The 18,971-nt window shown below is 47.8% G+C and overlaps 1 protein-coding gene across 1 annotated transcript; it reads right to left on the minus strand.

Moving 5' to 3' along the window:
* Positions 1–82: 82 nt before the first annotated feature.
* LOC106563567 (gamma-aminobutyric acid receptor subunit rho-3) lies at positions 83–18,740 on the minus strand. The gene is made up of 9 exons (XM_014129265.3): positions 18,217–18,740; positions 17,155–17,267; positions 11,586–11,653; positions 10,433–10,656; positions 10,188–10,270; positions 8,972–9,109; positions 2,456–2,608; positions 966–1,159; positions 83–727 (listed from the first exon to the last, which is right to left on the minus strand). Exons 1-9 carry the CDS (start codon positions 18,357–18,359, stop codon positions 401–403), a joined length of 1,443 nt encoding a protein of 480 aa, XP_013984740.1. The 5' UTR covers positions 18,360–18,740; the 3' UTR covers positions 83–400.
* Between the last annotated feature and the right edge of the window lie 231 nt (positions 18,741–18,971).

Raw genomic sequence — 18,971 nt, forward strand, 5'->3', positions numbered from 1 at the left:
TATATACAGTAATAAATGTTTAAACCAGTGGGGGGGAAAAGCATCTGTGTATTCCAGCAGAAGCAGTTCCATGAACAGCACCAGCAACTTCACACCTGAACCCGGATTCCAACAGGGTTCCAATAAAAAACAGATTTACTCAATAGTATCTCTTCTTCAGTAGGGCTTGACTGTCCAAAACTCCCACAATGCACTCTGGTAGACACCAATGGTTACGTCATAATCCAGTGGGTGGCAGAATACAACGCCTTGACGATGATGCTGTTGTCAGTGTGAATAACCTAATAGATAATATACAGTAGTAATATAGTTCAGTAGTCATTAGACAATCCTGCTTTAGGTGTACATACTCCCATACTCCACTGCATGATGAACTGTTAGTAGACTGTTGACGGTCTATTCACCTACTGGAGTACAAGCTCCAGTAGATGATGTTGAACAGCAGGTAGGTCATGGGGAAGATGACTCTGGAGTATGAGTCGATCATGTAGCTGTTACTCATGATGAAGCTGAGGTTGTGTTTGATGGATTTTTTACGTCGTAGCCTGGTGCCCTCCGTGGGCGGGGGCTCTGCAGCGGAGTTCCTCGAGTTCCTCAACGTGGCCGTCCGACTCCGCTCTGTGTTGGGGGTGCTGGGCAGCTCTGGGAATGGCATCAGGTCAATGTCATTGTCATGGTAACATCCGTCAAAGGCCATAGTTTGAGTGGCATTGAAATTGGCAGGGATCTGAGGAGAGAGAGGGGAGGGAATTTAAATGTTTAAATTCAATGATCTTCCGATTCATGACCAATAGGGGGAAACGCAGTCATAGTTGTTGTTATAACCTACTTTGGCGCTCATGTTGTGGCTCTGACAGTGGTAGCATATTCCATATTTCATAATACACCCATGCACATGATCCCTCACTCTATGACTTATCTAACCCATGAACTTTGACCCTATAGACTCCATAAGTGTCAGTGACCTTTCCCCCCTTGAGCTTCTTCATCTCCTCCACAGTGGTGAAGTAGTTGACAGTGGCGTACTCGATGACGGACAGGAAGACAAACAGGAAGCTGGCCCACAGGTAGATGTCTACCGCTTTCACATAAGAGACCTGGGGCATGGAGGCTGACACGCCTGTGATGATGGTGGACATGGTCAGAACTGTGGTGATGCCTGGAGAGGGAGAGGGAAAGGGAGAGAAAGAGAGATTATTGAGTTAAGATATCATTCTCGATCAATTAGTTTTTTAAGCCTTTTTTCACCCCTAAAATCTCTTTGTACCATGACAGCCTTCGATGATAAAAAGAGAGAGGCAAACGTATGGAAAAATAGTGAGGTGTATTACTGTGTGGAGGTTTAGCATAGGTGGATGGAAAGTAAAAGAAGAAATGGTGTAGGAGTCTGTACTTTGAGCTCTACTTCCTTGAGCAGCTAGCTGTACATGTACATTTCCTCTTTTTCCTCTGAAGTGGGAAGATGGGTTTCATTTATAACAATAGATATCAGTGTGTAAACAATTCAAACTCTCTGTGAATGGGGAATTTTTTTATTTTTATTAAGCTGAAGAGTGAAATTAGGCCAGCTTTTGTTACGGTATGAGCCTCTAAAGACCTGCACTGCTCACAGGGTGAAGCAAACTCCGCACACTGCTGCATTAGCAAAAAACATTATTCACAAATCAAGTGCAAAGTCAACATCTTTCTCCTTTTCTCTTGCTCTCTCTCTTGCTCTTCCCTCTCCCTCCCTTTCGCTTTCTTTCCAACACAAACAAACTTTCACAGACATACACCACACTGCCTGAAGGGATCTCGCCTGGTGCAGGTGATTGTAGTCATGTGCAGAACTAAACATTCTTTGTCACTGTGTTCAGTTTCAGTTGTCCTCTGATGAGAGGGAGATGATGTGTCCACCCCAACTGCTACTCTCTCTCTCTCTCTCTGTCTCTGTCTCTGTCTCTGTCTCTGTCTCTCTCTCTCTGTCTCTCTCTCTGTCTCTGTCTCTCTCTGTCTCTGTTTCTGACTCTGTCTCTGTGTCTCTCTGTCTCTGTTTCTGTCTCTGCCTCTCTCTCTCTCTCTCTCTCTCTCTCTCTCTCTCTCTCTCTCTCTCTCTCTCTCTCTCTCTCTCTCTCCTCTCTCTCTCTCTCTCCTCTCTCTCTCTCTCTCTGGGGTAATTAGTTATGCTCTGGAAACTGTCAAAAGCAGCAGGTTCATATTCACCTGTCCATTCACAGCAGGAACACAATAGGAGATTGGTGCACAACCGTCCCCCTTACGGTAATAACAGGGGTGTGACAAGGAAGAGAAAGGTAAAGCACCCACCCACTTTAATTTATGGAGATGCATCAAGAATACTGTACAGAAAATACTGATGGCCTTGTGAGGTTTCTCTGCTCAGTTTGTGAGCTTAGGTTATTTTCTGGAGATTCCTTCAAAACCCCTCCTGCTAGCAGTGAGAGTATCAGTACTGTACCCAGTGAGACCCGGGCGGGTACAGCCCTCCTGTCAATCCAGAAGGACACCCAGGAGAGCATCACCATCAGCATGGTGGGGAAATAGGTCTGCAGCATGAAGAAGAAGATGTGCCTCCTGAGGATGAAGTTTATGTAGAGCCTGTTATACCAACCTGGGGTGGAGAGAGAGGGGTGGTGGGGAGAGAGAGAGAGGGGTGGGGGGGAAAGAGTGAAGTGGGGTAGAGAGAGAAAGAGAGGGGTGAGGGGAGAGAGAGAGATAGATGGGGAAGAGAGAAAGATTGGGATGGGGGAGAGAGAGAGAGAGAGAGAGAGAGAGAGAGGTGGGGGGAGAGAGGGGGTGGTTCAGAGTGAGAGAGAGAGGTGGGGGGAAAGAGAGAGAGAGGTTGGAAGGGAGAAAGAGGGGTGGGGAAGAGAGAGAGGTGGGGAGAGAGAGAGGGGTGGGAGAGAGAGAGGGGGGGTGGGGGAGAGAGAGTGGGGTGGGGTGGGAGAGGTGGGTTGAGAGAGAGAGGTGGGGGGAAAGAGAGAGAGAAAGGTGGAGAGCGAGAGAGAGAGAGAGGTGGGGAGAGAGAGAGGGGGGTAGGGGAGAGAGAGTGGGGTGGGAGAGGTGGGTTGAGAGAGAGAGAGGTGGGGGGAGAGAGAGAGGTGGGGGGAGAGAGAGAGAGGTGGGGGAGAGAGAGAGAGGTGGGGGAGAGAGAGAAAGTGGTGTAGTGGAGAGCGAGAGAGAGAGAGGTGGGGGGAAGAGAGAGAGGTTGGAGGGGAGAAAGAGGGGTGTGGGTGAGAGAGAGGTGGGGAGAGAGAGAGGGGGTGGTGAGAGAGAGAGGGGGTGGGGGAGAGAGTGGGGTGGGAGAGGTGGGTTGAGAGAGAGAGAGAGAGAGACGTGGGGGGAGAGCGAGACGTGGGGGAGAGAGAAAGTGTTGCGGTGGAGAGCAAGAGAGAGAGTGAGAGAGAGAGCGGGGTTGGGGGGAGAGAGAAGAAGAAGAAAGAAAGAAAGAAAGAAAGAAAGAAGAAAGAAAGAAAGAAAAGAAAGAAAGAAAGAAAGAAAGAAAGAAAGAAAGAAAGAAAGAAAGGGGGAGAGATGGGGGACAGAGACGGAGAGGTGGGGGAGAGAGAGGTGGGTGGGGAGAGAGACAGAGAGAGATGGGTGGGGGGAAGAGAGAGAGAGGTGAGGGAGAACGGTGAGGGGAGAGAGAGAAAGAGGGGTGGCGGAGAGAGAGAGAGAGAGGGGTGGGGGAGAGAGAGGTGAGGGGGATAGAGAGAGGGGTGGGGGTAGAGAGAGGGGGGTGGGGGAGAGAGGGGTGGGGGAAAGATAGGTGGGGAGAGAGAGAGAGAAGTGGGGGAGAGAGAGAAAGTGGAGTGGTGGAGAGAGAGAGAGAGAGAGAGAGAGAGAGAGAGAGAGAGAGAGAGCTTGGGGAGAGAGAGAGAGAAAGAAAGAAAGAAAGAAAGAAAGAAGAGAAAGAAAGAAAGAAAGAAAGAAAGAAAGAAAGAAAGAAAGGGGGAGAGATGGGGACAGAGGGAGAGAGGTGGGGAGAGAGAGAGAGGGGGGGAGAGAGAGGGGTGGGGAAGAGAGAAAGAGGGGTGGGAGACGGAAAGGTGTGGGGAGAGAGAGAGGTGGGGGAGTGAGAGAGAGGTGGGGGAGAGAGAGAAAGAGAGAGAGGGGTGGGGGGAAGAGAGAGAGAGAGAGAGAGGTGGGGGAGAGGGAGAGCGGTGAGGGGAGAGAGAGAAAGAGGGGTGGCGGAGAGAGAGAGAGAGAGAGAGGGGTGGGGGAGAGAGAGAGAGAGGTGAGGGGGAGGGGGGGGTGGGGGGGAGGGGTGTGGGGAGAGACAGGTGTGGGGGAGAGAGAGGTGTGTGAGAGAGAGAAAGAGAGAGAGGGGTGGGGGGATGAGAGAGGTGAGGAGAACGGTGAGGGGAGAGAGAGAAAGAGGGGTGGCGGAGAGAGAGAGAGAGAGAGAGGGGTGGGGGAGAGAGAGGTGAGGGGGATAGAGAGAGTGGTGGGGGTAGAGAGAGGGGGGGTGGGGGGAGAGAGGGGTTGGGGACAGAAAGAGAGAGGTAGGGGAGAGAAAGAGAGAGGTGGGGATAGAGAGAAGGGTGGGGGTAGAGAGAGGGGGGAGAGAGAGAGTGGTGGGGGAGAGAGAGAGGTTGGGAGAGAGAGGTGGGGGGAGAGAGAGGGGTGTGGGGAGAGAGCGAGGTGGGGGAGAGAGAGGTGGGGGGGGAGAGAGAGGGGGGTGGGGGAGAGAGAGAGGTGGGGAGAGAGAGAGAGAGGGATGGGGGAGAGAGAGAGGGGTGGTGGGGAGAGAGCGAGGTGGGGGAGAGAGAGGTGGGGGGGAGAGAGAGGGGGGTGGGGGAGGAGGAGAGAGGTGGGGGAGAGAGAGAGAGAGGGATGGGGGAGAGAGAGAGGGGTGGGGGGAAGAGAGAGAGGTGGGGGATTTAGAAAGAGAGGTGGGGAAGAGAGGTTGGGGAGAGACAGGTGGGGAGAGAGAAGGTTGGGGAGAGAGAGGTGGGGGAGAGAGAGATAAGGGATGGGGGAGAAAGAGTGGTGTTGGGGAAGAGAGAGACAGGTTGGGTTGAGAGAGGTGGGGGACAGAGAGAGGGGTGGGGAGAGGTGGGGGGGGACAGAGAGAGGTGGGGAGAGAGAGGTGGGGGACAGAGAGAGAGCGGTGGAGGGAGAGAAAGAGAGAGGTGGGGATAGAGAGAGAGGGGGGAGAGAGAGAGGGGGTGGGGGAGAGAGGGTGGGAGAGAGAGGTGGGGGAGAGAGAGGTGGTGGGGAGAGGGGAGGGGGTGGGGGAGAGGGAGAGGGGTGGGGGGAGAGAGAGAGGTTGTGGAGAGACAGGTGGGGAGAGAGAGAGGAGGGGGAGAGAGAGGAGGATGTGGGAGAAAGAGAGATGGGGAGAGAGAGACAGAGATGGATGTGGGAGAAAGAGTTGTGTGGGGGGAAGAGAGCGAGAGGTGGGGAGAGAGAGAGGTTGGGTTGAGAGAGGTAGGGGGACAGAGAGAGGGGGTGGGAGAGGAGGGAGGTGGGAGAGGGAGAGGTGGGGGAGAGAGAGAGGGGTGAGGGGGGATAGAGAGAGGGGGTGGGAGAGAGAGAGGGGTGGGGGAGAGAGGGTGGGAGAGAGAGGTGGGGGGGAGAGAGAGAGGGGTGGGGGCAGAGATAGAGGTGGGGGAGAGAGAGCGATAGATGGGGACAGAGTGAGTGAGAGGGGGGTGGGGGGAGAGAGAGAGGTTGGGTTGAGAGAGGTGGGGGGACAGAGAGGGGTGGGAGAGGTGGGGGGAGAGAGAGAGGTGGGGGAGAGAGAGTTGGGGGACAGAGAGAGAGAGGTGGGGGGAAGAGAAAGTGAGAGGTGGGGATAGAGAGAGAGAGGGGGGTGAGGGGGATAGAGAGAGGGGTGGGAGAGATGGGGGGAGAGAGAGAGGTGGGGGAGAGAGAGTTGGGGGGACAGAGAGAGAGGTGGGGAGAGAGAGAGAGAGAGAGGGACGGGGAGAGAGAGGTGGGGAGAGAGAGAGGGGTTTGGGTGAGAGAGAGGGGTGGGGGAAGAGAGAGGTGGGGGGGGAGAGAGAGGTGGGGGGGAGAGAGAGATAGGTGGGTACAGAGAGAGAGATGGGTGGGGGAGAGAGAGAGAGAGAGGAGGTGGGGAGAGAGAGAGGGGGAGTGTGGGGAGAAAGAGAGCAGTGGGGGAGACAGAGGTGGGGGGAGACAGAGAAAGAGGGGTGGTGGAGAGCGAGGAGAGAGAGAGAGGGGTGGGGGAGAGAGAGGAGGGGTGGGGGAGAGAGAGAGGTGGTGGGGATAGAGACAGAGGGGTGGGGGAGATAGAGAGAGGTTGGGTTGAGAGAGGGGGGATGTGGGAGAAAGAGAAAATGTGGGAAGAGAGAGAGAGGTGGGGAGAGAGAGGTTGGGGTAGAGAGAGGTGGGGGTCAGAGAGATGGGTGGGAGAGGGAGAGGGTGGGGGGAGAGAGAGAGAGGTTGGGGAGAGAGAGAGAGGGGATGGGGAGAAAGAGAGATGTGGGGGGGGAGAGAGGTGGGGGGAGATAGAGAGAGGTTGGGTTGAGAGAGTTGGGGGAAATAGAGGGGCGGGGGGAGAGAGAGGTGGGGGGAGAGGAGAGAAAGAGGCGAGGTGGAGAGCGAGAGAGAGAGGGGTGGGAGGGAGAGAGAGGGGTGGGAGAGAGAGAGGGGATGGGGAGAAGAGAGAGGTTGTGGGGGAAGAGAGAAAGAGAGGGGTGGGGGAAAGAGAAAGAGGAGTGGTGGAGAGCGAGAGAGGAGGGGTGGGGGAGAAAGATACGTGTGTGGGAAGAGAGAGATGGGGGAGAGAGAGAGGGGATGGGAGAGAGAGATGAGAGAGAGATCGGGGATGTGGGAGAAAGAGAAAATGGGGGAAGAGAGAGAGAGGTGGGGAGAGAGAGAGGGGTTGGGTTGAGAGAGGGTGGGGTACAGAGAGAGGGGTGGGAGAGGGAGAGGTTGGGGGAGAGAGAGAGAGGTTAGGGAGAGAGAGAGAGAGAGAGAGAGGGGTGGGGGAAGAAAGAGAGAGGTGGGGGAGAGAGAGAGGTTGGGAGAGAGGGATAGAGAGGGGATGGGGAGAAAGAGAGATGTGGGGGAAGAGAGAGAGAGGTGGGGGAGAGAGGGGGGTGGGGGAGACAGAGGTGGGGGAGAGAGGGGTGGGTGGGGGAGAGGGAGGTGGGGGACAGAGAGAGAGAGAGGGACGGGAGAGAGAGGTGGGGAGAGAGAGAGGGGTTTGGGGAGAGAGAGGGGTGGGGGAAGAGAGAGGTGGGGGAGAGAGAGGTGGGGGGGAGAGAGAGATAGGTGGGTACAGAGAGAGATGGGTGGGGGAGAGAGAGAGAGAGAGGAGGTGGGGAGAGAGAGAGGGGAGTGTGGGGAGAAAGAGAGCAGTGGGGGAGACAGAGGTGGGGGGAGACAGAGAAAGAGGGGTGGTGGAGAGCGAGAGAGAGAGAGAGGGGTGGGGGAGAGAGAGAGGGGTGGGGGAGAGAGAGAGGTGGTGGGATAGAGACAGAGGGGTGGGGGAGATAGAGAGAGGTTGGGTTGAGAGAGGGGGATGTGGGAGAAAGAGAAAATGTGGGAAGAGAGAGAGAGGTGGGGAGAGAGAGGTTGGGTAGAGAGAGGTGGGGGTCAGAGAGATGGGTGGGAGAGGGAGAGGTGGGGGGAGAGAGAGAGAGGTTGGGGAGAGAGAGAGAGGGGATGGGGAGAAAGAGAGATGTGGGGGGAGAGAGAGGTGGGGGAGATAGAGAGAGGTTGGGTTGAGAGAGTTGGGGGAAATAGAGGGGCGGGGGGAGAGAGAGGTGGGGGAGAGAGAGAAAGAGGCGGGTGGAGAGCGAGAGAGAGAGGGGTGGGAGGGAGAGAGAGGGGTGGGGAGAGAGAGAGAGGGGATGGGGAGAAAGAGAGGTGTGGGGGAAGAGAGAAAGAGAGGGGTGGGGGAAAGAGAAAGAGGAGTGGTGGAGAGCGAGAGAGGAGGGTGGGGGAGAAAGATACGTGTGTGGGAAGAGAGAGATGGGGGAGAGAGAGAGGGGATGGGAGAGAGAGATGAGAGAGAGATCGGGGATGTGGGAGAAAGAGAAAATGGGGGAGAGAGAGAGAGGTGGGGAGAGAGAGAGGGGTTGGGTTGAGAGAGGTGGGGTACAGAGAGAGGGGTGGGAGAGGGAGAGGTTGGGGGAGAGAGAGAGAGGTTAGGGAGAGAGAGAGAGAGAGAGAGGGGTGGGGGAAGAAAGAGAGAGGTGGGGGAGAGAGAGAGGTTGGGAGAGAGGGATAGAGAGGGGATGGGGAGAAAGAGAGATGTGGGGGAAGAGAGAGAGAGGTGGGGGAGAGAGGGTTGGGGGACAGAGAGTGGTGGGGTGAGAGAGATAGGAGTGGGGGAGGCGAGAGAGAGAGAGAGAGAGAGAGGGAGGTGGTGGAGAGCGAGAGAGAGAGGGGTGGGGGGAGTTAGAGAGGTGGGGGACAGAGAAAGAGAGTTGGGGGAGAGAGAGAGAAGGGGAGAGAGAGAGAGGTGTGGGGAGAGAGAGAAAGGGAGAGGGGTGGGGGAAGAGAGAGGGGTGGGGGAGAGAGAGAGGGGTGGTGGGAGAGAGAGAGGGGTGGGAGGGGGAAGAGGGTTGGGAGAGAGAGTGGTGGGGGAGAGAGAGGTGGGGGGGAGAGGTGGGGAGAGAGAGAAAAGAGAAAGATAATCACTCTTGGTGGAACAGTTCATGCACCATTCCTCTGGGTAATCAGAGCTCATTGTGACACAGGAAGGAATCTAGTCAAAATTATAGTCACATGGGACATCACATGGCTATGATGCAATGGACAAGTTATTACTGAGGTTTGGGCAGGATTCCACACTGACACTCTGTGGAGGAAAATCTCCTAAACTCTCGCTGTCAGACTGGCAGAGTGGAATCAGAAGCAGGAGGGTTTGGGATGTTGGCTTTGGCTCTTACAGAGCAGTTAAATGACGTAAGAATACGCTGAGCAGCAGAGTAGGACAGAGGAACAGCACTGTATGTCCCAATGCATCAGGGTGCAACACGACCACACATACCCGTGCTGCTGTAGAAGGCAAGCCCGAAGGAAGGGTGAAATTCTTCAATAAAAAACTGCGAGAGCACGATCTCGTCAGTCCTTAATGAATCGTTCCCGTTCTTCCAGTAGAGCATGAGGTCATTTTCATTGTATGCGTCTTCAAGAGAGGAGAGAACAGGGTAGAAGGTGACTCCTTCATGTAGCCTCTCTTAGAAGAATCATGGGCTATGTCCCTCAGAGGAGAGGAGACACTGAGCTTCAGTAGTACCACCTCTTCTCTGAGACCAGGGCCATGCTTTCTGTGTGTGTGTGTGTGTGTGTGTGTGTGTGTGTGTGTGTGTGTGTGTGTGTGTGTGTGTGTGTGTGTGTGTGTGTGTGTGTGTGTGTGTGTGTGTGTGTGTGTGTGTGTGTGTGTGTGTGTGTGTGTGTGTGTGTGTGTGTGTGTGTGTTATAATCTGGGTAAGGTACACTGCACTGTCGCCTGAGGTTAGGTTTAACACAATCATGACAATTGAAACATCAGTGTATAAAATGACTCTGATAAGAAATGACCAACTTCAATTAGCCTGTAGCTGGGTCATTCCACCAATTAGGTGCCTTTTGAGTAGTGTACCTTGGTGGGAAGAAAAAGTGTTCTTTTTTACGTTAAAATGAATCACTAATAACATTAAATAAATAAACATTTTCGTAAATTACTTTGTCAAAGCAACAAAATAACTATGGCTTTACGATAATAGTGAACTTGTGGGGGTTAAGTGGGTTAAAATCTTCCTAGCAGACACAGAGGGTGCACAGAGGGACATGTCAAAATACTGAATATTTGTACTTTAGCAAGTCTTTATCCATATAAAAAACGGATGTATTTAATTGTCCCTGTGTGCTATGTTAAAGGACACTTCATTTAATAAAACAAGCTTTTAAAATTAAATATCTTTGCACAATTTCTACTTAGAATATCAAAGGGGTGGAAATGGCACTCATTTCTTGGAACGACCCAGCTGCTGTTCCTATAAAGATGAACAGGACTTTTGATCCCTGGTAAATCCTGCTTCAAAAAGACATGTATTATGGACACAAACTGACCTGACCGTAGGATTACCAATTTGATTTTATCTATATGAAAAGAGGAGGGCCAACTGTTCCATATTATGTTTTAATTCTGTTCTCTGAATACACGTGAGCTAATATACAATATATCTCATTACACCCATAAACCCTTATTGTTTTATACTCACAGCTCTCCAGTTCCAGAGAGCAATTCTGTGTGTCCAACGGAAAACTACTGAAGTCCATGGCGCAAAGAGCAGTCACAGTGATCCTAAAACGAACGGCACAATCAATAATATGCTCCACAATACAACAGCAGCAGAAAACAACTCCCCATGACTCCTATGTGTATAAAGCAGCAATAGTATAGGATGGTGCACTATCCTAAAGGCCTTATGCTTCCTGTGGTAAAGGAGGCCCATTCTCCGTGTACCTGACACTGTAGAGAATGTTGCCGTCAGGGTACACCCTCAGCATGATGTTCTCCATGGTCGTGTCATGGATGAAGGAACGTTTGGAGTGGACAAAGAACACGTCCGGCACCCAGATCTTCTTCACCAGCCGAGCGTCAAATGTCCGGCTTCTGTTGCTGCTGGAAGGGAAGGCCAGCCGGTCGTCCTGCCAGTAGTGTCTCAGGTACAGAGTCATGGTGAAGTCCTATACAAACACACCAACACACACCAACGCTTAGGCCCAATAGACAAACTAGCACATTATCCAGCACATTAACTAGCACATTAACTAGCACATTAACTAGCACATTAACTAGCATATTATCCAGCACATTAACTAGCACATTAACTAGCACATTAACTAGCACATTATCCAGCACATTAACTAGCACATTAACTAGCACATTATCCAGCACATTAACTAGCACATTAACTAGCACATTATCCAGCACATTAACTAGCACATTAACTAGCACATTAACTAGCACATTATCCAGCACATTAACTAGCACATTAGAGATTAATTGTATGTCAATAATGGTGCACAAAAATTATTTGTATGTACAGTAGGTCGAGAGACAGGGTAATGCAGGTTCAAAGCGTTTAAAATCAATATTTGAGTTGACTGTTATGCCTCAACATTAAATTGGGCAGAATAGAGTAGAATAGTGTTGCAACACTTAGAGGTATAGTTCAGCCAAATTTCGAATTTACACATTGGTTTCCTTACCCTGTAAGTAGTCTATGGACAAGATATGACAGCAATCCATGCTTTGGTTTGTCTGGCACTGTTTCCGTTTGTCTGACACTGTTTCCGTTTGTCTGGCACTGTTTCCGTTTGTCTGTCACTGTTTCCGTTTGTCTGGCACGGTTTCCAAATGCTAACGTTTTAGCGTTAATAGCACAAATCCCATTTAAGTCATGGTACTGATATTAGCATTTTTTTACTTGTCCATAAACTGCTTACAGGGTAAGGAAACTAATGTGTCATTTTGTAATTTGGCTGAACTATCCCTTTAAGGATGAGGGACAGAATATATTGGTTGTCTCATTTTGTGAAAGTGAGTTTCAGTGTGTTGGTCACACACAAAAACACAAAAACACACACATACACACAGAGGTTTATAGACTTACCATGTTGACTTCAGATATACTGTCAATGCTCTCCACCTGCACGTCTATGCCCACAGGAATAGCTGCCCCTACATGAGAAAACAAACAGCTTGAGATTTCACATGTCTATCTTGACAGGGAGAGCAAGTTTAGTCAGGCTTTTGGCGGTGTGCTGTCATATGGATTCATGACTCAAGGCTTTAGCATGTCAGACTCAACCTGAAAGCTATTTTATGACCTAGTCTCACTGGGTTTCACAAGACCTATCACATCTGTCTGCACATGTAGCCTTAGTTATACAGTTCATGAGAAATGTTCTCTTTAAGACCAAAATATTTGTAAATCAACCCAAACACTATACTTGAAATGCAATTTAGGGTAAACAAATTGTGAATAAGAGAGAAACACTAACAAGGGGGTCAAAGAGCAACTTGGGGCTATGCTTGGTCTCAACAGAGATACTGTGACACTGTGGTCACGCTGAACATTCGTCAGCTAAGCCCTATTTTGTGATTATCCTGTCCATCACTCTCCCCGCTGAACACAGATGCAGGCTAGAGGGCCCCACATAACCCCAAAGACACAGCATCCTCATAACTCAGGGATCCAAGAGACGCTGTGTCACCAAACTAATAAATGGCTTCTCTCCATATCTCCTTTCATTCTATAAGTCCTTATCATATCAACCTACTACATCCGTCTATAATCAAAGTATATCCATCTATAATCAATATATATCCATCTAAAGTATAATCAAGATACATCCATTTATAATCAATATACAGTACCAGTCCAATCATGTTCTGCCCCTGAACAAGGCAGTTAAACCACTGTTCCTAGGCCATCATTGAAAATAAGAATTTGTTCTTAACTGACTTGACAAGTTAAATAAAGGTAAAATAAAATGTAAAAAATTTAGGAACCCAAAAAGTGTAAAAAAACAAACAAATATATTTTAGATTTTAGATTCTTCAAAGTAGCCACCCTTTGCCTTGATGACAGCTTGTACACTCTTGGCATTCTCTCAACCAGCTTCATCTGGAATGCTTTTCCAACAGTCTTGAAGGAGTTCCCTTCAAGACTGTTGCACTTGTTGGCTGCTTTTCCTTCACTCTGCGGTCCAACTCATCCCAAACCATCTCAATTGGGTTGAGGTCAGGTGATTGTGGAGGTCAGGTCTTCTGAATCAGCACTCCGTCACTGTCCTTCTTGATCAAATAGCCCTTACACAGCCTGGAGGTGTGTTGGGTCATTGTCCTGTTGAAATACAAATGCTAGTCCCACTAAGTGCAAACTAGATGAGACGGCGTATTGCTGCAGAATGCGGTGGTAGCCATGCTGGTTGAATGTGCCTTGAATTCTAAATAAATCACAGACAGTGTCACCAGCAAAGCACCCCCACACCATCACACCTCCTCCTCCATGCTTCATGGTGGGAACCACACATGCAGAGATCATCCGTTCACCTACTCTACGTCTCACAAAGACACAGCGGTTGGAAACAATAATCTCAAATTTGGACTCATCCGACCAAGGACAGATTTCCACCGGTCTAATGTCCATTGCTCGCGTTTCTTGGCCCAAGCAAGTCTCTTCTTATTATTGGTGTCCTTTAGTAGTGGTTTCTTTGCAGCAATTTTACCATGAAGGCCGGATTCACATAGTCTCCTCTGAACAGTTGATGTTGATATGTTTCTAATTGGGCTGCAATTTCTGAGGCTGGTAACTCTAATGAACGTATCCTCTGCAGCGGTAACTCTGGGTCTTCTTTTCCTGTGGCGGTCCTCATGAGAGCCAGTTTCATCATAGCGCTTGATGGTTTTTGCGACTGCACTTGAAGAAACTTTAAAAGTTCTTCAAATTTTCAGGATTGACTGACCTTCATGTCTTAAAGTAATGATGGACTATCGTTTCTCTTTGCTTATTTGAGCTGTTCTTGCCATAATATGGACTTGGTCTTTTACCAAATAGGGCTATCCATTAAGAAGGAAAGAAATTCCACATATTAACATTTAACAACGCACACCTGTTAATTGAAATGCATTCCAGGTGACTACCTCATGAAGCTGGTTGAGAGAATACCAAGAGTGTGCAAAGCTGTCATCAAGGCAAAGGGTGGCTACTTTGAAGAATCTCAAATATAATATATTTTGATTTGTTTAACACTTTTTTGGTTACTACTTGATTCCATATGTGTTATTTCATAGCTTTGATGTCTTCACTATTATTCTTCAATGTAGAAAATAGTACAAATAAAAAAAAAACCTTGAATGAGTAGGTGTGTCCAAACTTTTGACTGGTACTGTACTTCCATCTGCAGTATAATCAACATATATCCATCTATAATCAAGATAAATCCATCTATAATCAATAGAACTCCATCTATAATCAATATAAATCTGTCTCAAATGAATATACCTTAATCTATAATCAAGATACATCCATCTATAATCAATAGAACTCCATCTATAATCAATATAAATCTGTCTCAAATGAATATACCTTCATCTATAATCAATATACATCCATCTATAATCAATGTACATCCGTCTATAATCAACATACCTCCACCTATAATCAAGATACATCCATCTATAATCAATATACCTCTGTCTATAATCAATATACCTCTGTCTATAATCAATATACCTCCATCTATAATCAACATACCTCCACCTACAATCAAGATACATCCATCTATAATCAATGTACATCCGTCTATAATCAACATACCTTCATCTATAATCAAGATACATCCATCTATAATCAATATACATCCATCTATAATCAATATACCTCCATCTATAATAATATACCTCTGTCTATAATCAATATACCTCCATCTATAATCAATATACCTCTGTCAATAATCAATATACCTCTGTCTATAATCAATACACCTCCATCTATAATCAATATACCTCTGTCTATAATCAATATACATCCATCTATAATCAATATACACTACTGCTCAAAAGTTTGGGGTCACTTAGAAATGTCCTTGTTTCTGAAGGAAAAGCACATTTTTTTGTCCATTAAAATAACATCAAATTGATCAGAAATAGAGTGTAGACATTGTTAATGTTGTAAATGAATATTGTAGCTGGAAACGGCAGCAATAACAGAATATCTACATAGGCGTACAGAGGCCCATTATCAGCAATCATCACTCCTGTGTTCCAATGGTACATTGTGTTAGCTAATCCAAGTTTATTGATCATTAGAAAACACACAAAACACCAGTCTCAACGTCAACAGTGAAGAGGCGACTCTGGGATGTTGGCCTTCTATGCAGAGTAGCAAAGAAAAAGCCATATCTCAGACAGGCCAATAAAAAGAAAAGATTAAGATGGGCAAAAGAACACAGAAACTGGACAGAGGAACTCTTCCTAGAAGGCCAGCATCCCGGAGTCGCCTCTTCACTGTTGATGTTGAGACTGGTGTTTTGCGGGTACTATTTAATGAAGCTGCCAGTTGAGGACTTGTGAGGTGTCTGTTTCTCAAACTAGACACTCTAATGTACTTGTCCTCTTGCTCAGATGTGCACCGGGGCCTCCCACTCCTCTTTCTATTCTAGTTAGAGCCAGTTTGCGCTGTTCTGTGAATAGAGTAGTACACAGCGTTGTACGAGATCTTCAGTTTCTTGGCAATTTCTCACATGGAATAGTCTTAATTTCTCAGAACAAGAATAGACTGACGAGTTTCAGAAGAAAGTTCTTTGTTTCTGGACATTTTGAGCCTGTAATCGACCCCACAAATGCTGATGCTCCAGATACTCAACTAGTCTAAAGAAGACCAGTTTTATTGCTTCTTTAATCAGGACAACAGTTTTCAGTTCTGCTAATATAATTGCAAAAGGTTTTTCTAATGATTAATTAGCCTTTTAAAATTATGAACTTGGATTAGCTAACACAACGTGCCATTGGAACACCGGAGTGATGGTTGGTGATAATGGGCCTCTCTACGCCTATGTAGATATTCCATTAAAAATCAGCCGTTTCCAGCTACAATATTAATTTATAACATTAACAATGTATGCACTGTATTTCTGATCAATTTGTTATTTTAAAGGACAGACTTTTTAATTTTCTTTCAAAAACAAGGACATTTCTAAGTGACCCCAAACTTTTGAAAGGTAGTGTACATCCATCTAGAATCAAGATACATCCATCTACCGTTCTGACATACCCTATGAAGGAGGAGCAATTCCATATTCACTCAAAATACATGACAGGGGTTTGAGTTGGACTGCCCCTGTCTCACACGTGTCAGTAGAGCTAACAGACTGAGTTACATATCTGCCTTGGTAGGATTAAAGTGCTCATGGCAGTATCAAAATGAGTTCTTTGAAAGATAAGCAATTTCAGGGAAAAATTGTTTCCTAATTTAAATTCCACCAAATGTACCCTTCTCTGTGACCTGCCCAATCTCATTTCAACGTTACAGGGATTAACTTCCTCCATCTACCCCACCCCACCTCGCCTAGACAACACAGAAACAAACACAGACAAAACACAGGGATAGTTTGGAATAGATAGGAAAACAGCCAGATGGAAACCTAAATGTACATAAATCCATAACGTGCCATCACACCACATTTAGAAATATGTAGCTAAACTGTCATTATAGCCTTCAGTATGACTGCTATGTAAATACATGTTGCAGCGAGAGTTTACAGTGGGATCCCAAACACTGACACACGTGATCTGTAGTTCAATCTAACACTTTCTGAACACATTTACATTTACATTTACATTTAAGTCATTTAGCAGACGCTCTTATCCAGAGCGACTTACAAATTGGTGCATTCACCTTATGATATCCAGTGGAACAACCACTTTACAATAGTGCATCTAAATCTTTTAGGGGGGGGGGGGGGGGGGGGGGGGGTTAGAAGGATTACTTTATCCTATCCTAGGTATTCCTTAAAGAGGTGGGGTTTCAGGTGTCACCAAATGACCATACTGCGGTAGTATGTATACATGGGACTCTTTGCTGCTCTGGACTGCCCAGTAAGATTTAGCATTTGGTATTGTTTCAGAAAGCATGGACCGTAATCCAGATTACTATAGTTCTAACATCTGTGTTCTCGGCCGCAGGCTGTCTATGTCTGCTAGGCTCTGCAGACAATCTGGGTCAGTGATTTTTTTTCAGGATGGGGTGTTACAAAAGATGACACTGTAACCTACTTTCTGCTCCAGGAGAGAGCATACAAGCCACAGTACTAGCGTTAATGCTGCCTCTTCCAAAACCTGAATTATACCTAATCTGTCACATCTGCTGTGTGGCACGTTATGGACTATCTATAAAAACAAATTACTGTAGGTAAAGCTCCATTGTCCTCTGTTTTTTTCTTTTTCTCTTTTCCTCCCTCCCTCCTCCCTCCCTCCCTCCCTCCCTCCCTCCCTCCCTCCCTCCCTCCCTTGAATGACCCTTGACTTCCCCATTCACTCTTAATTAATGAGTCAAACCTAACAGGTGCTGGTAAAAGCACACACAGTCACATCCAAACTACACGTTGTCATAGTTCAACCACATGCAAATATGTTGTATGCCCACCAAGCCAAAGGAGACTGGGGGGTGGTCTTACCTCCAAAGCCAGGCCGCATTGCAAAGTCATGGTCCTCAATACGGAGAAGCTGTTCAGATTTAATTAGCAGGGACTTGGTGCTGTCAGACTTTTTCATCTTGAAGTCTATTCGTCTGAGGAGCAAAGCGGACACAGATCAGCATATCAGATGTAATTTTTCCTTAGAAATACACACACACACACACACACACACACACACACACACACACACACACACACACACACACACACACAACACACACACACACACACAGAGAGAGACAAACACTCTCTTATTAAGGCAGCAACATCTTCTCTGGGGTGTTAGCTGTTAAGAATGATTAATTTCACTTTATATGTCTTATTAAAATCACATTACAGTTAGTAGAGGGTCAAATTACATGATTGATGAATCCCTCCAATTTGGGTGACAACACACCCAGCATCATCACTCGCAAAGCCTCTAAATAGCATCATACAAAACTTCAGTCAATTGATATTCTCATTTTAGAATCAAACAAATCATACCCATACTACACAAACACAAACAACTCTATTTTTACAAATGATTTTGGCGTACACTCAAACCCCTTATCGACACCCCTCTCCATCATTACCCACAAATTACTGCTTCTCTCTTACGAGGTGTCCCCACCCAAACACGGGTCCCCTGACATTACCTCTAAGTCCCTGTGGTTACCTCACCTGCCCTGGCCTTTATCCACAATGCACTGCAGTAATGACGTCTGTCCCAGCACACATTGGGGATCATTCACACGACCATGGTAAATTCCCCATCAGTGTTTTTGAAAATTCATAGAGATTGGATTGATGCATTGAATCTATGAATAGCATTCCATGTTAAACAATACAACTCCTCCCCAAAATAACCTTTGAACCATATCAATCAGACAACAGATCAACAGAACAGTAACATCCTGTGGTGTGTGTACTAAATGAAACGTTGCTTCCAGAACTATACACCAACCAGCTTCAAACCAAACAGAAAAGATAAGCAAACACAACCCTTGACAAGAACATAACACAACTCCAGTGGGACCACACCCCTAGACTCTGGCTCACCCTCCATGTTGGTTCTTGGTGTTCTCCCCAAGGTACACGTCCTTGTGCCTCCTCTTGTTGGGTCGGTGGCTGTCGTTGAGCAGTGTGACAGGCCACAGCCAGGCCAGGCACATCAGCCTGAAGGCCAGGAGCACCAGGTTCATGCCTGGGGCTGGAAGAGCTGGAGCAACCAGGAAGTCTTTCCAATGCGTCTGAGTCTATCTCTCAGAGATCTTCCAGGAGGTCAGTGGGACGCCCCGACTGTCCCTGTCCGGTGGCCCATCCATATCCCAGCAGCACCCATTCCACCTCACAGCGGACACGCAGAGCTCTGAGAGATCTGTGTTATACAACCCTCTCGTCCTCTGTTACATGCTGCACGTTGATCCAGGCATCCAACTGTCAGCTCCAGTGCCACAAAATGTTCCTCCAGCTTGTGTTTTCGCATGCCCGTGTCTTAGTGCCAGTCCCTCTGGCTCGTGCTTCTATGCTACTCAGGGCACATCCTGTTCTCCCTGCTCTCCTCTCTCCCCTCCCTCTGATTAAAACCAAATATCAATTTATTCCTATAATGACAAAGGAATGACGTTAATTCCTCTCTAATCTTCTTATGTGTGGTTGCTGAAATCTTTCAGTAACCTACAAACTGGAACCAGGGGAGGGTGGGGTGGGGATAACACAACCAACAGTTTCTAATCACGATTCTCCCCAGATAAAAAGAAAAAGCATGTAGCCCACATTCACAGTATGGATCCAGGGTTTTCCCTAGAATTGCT

The sequence above is a fragment of the Salmo salar genome, chromosome 11 (genome assembly GCF_965601325.2).
Source record: "Salmo salar chromosome 11, fSalSal1, whole genome shotgun sequence".
Taxonomy (NCBI): Eukaryota; Metazoa; Chordata; class Actinopteri; order Salmoniformes; family Salmonidae; genus Salmo; species Salmo salar.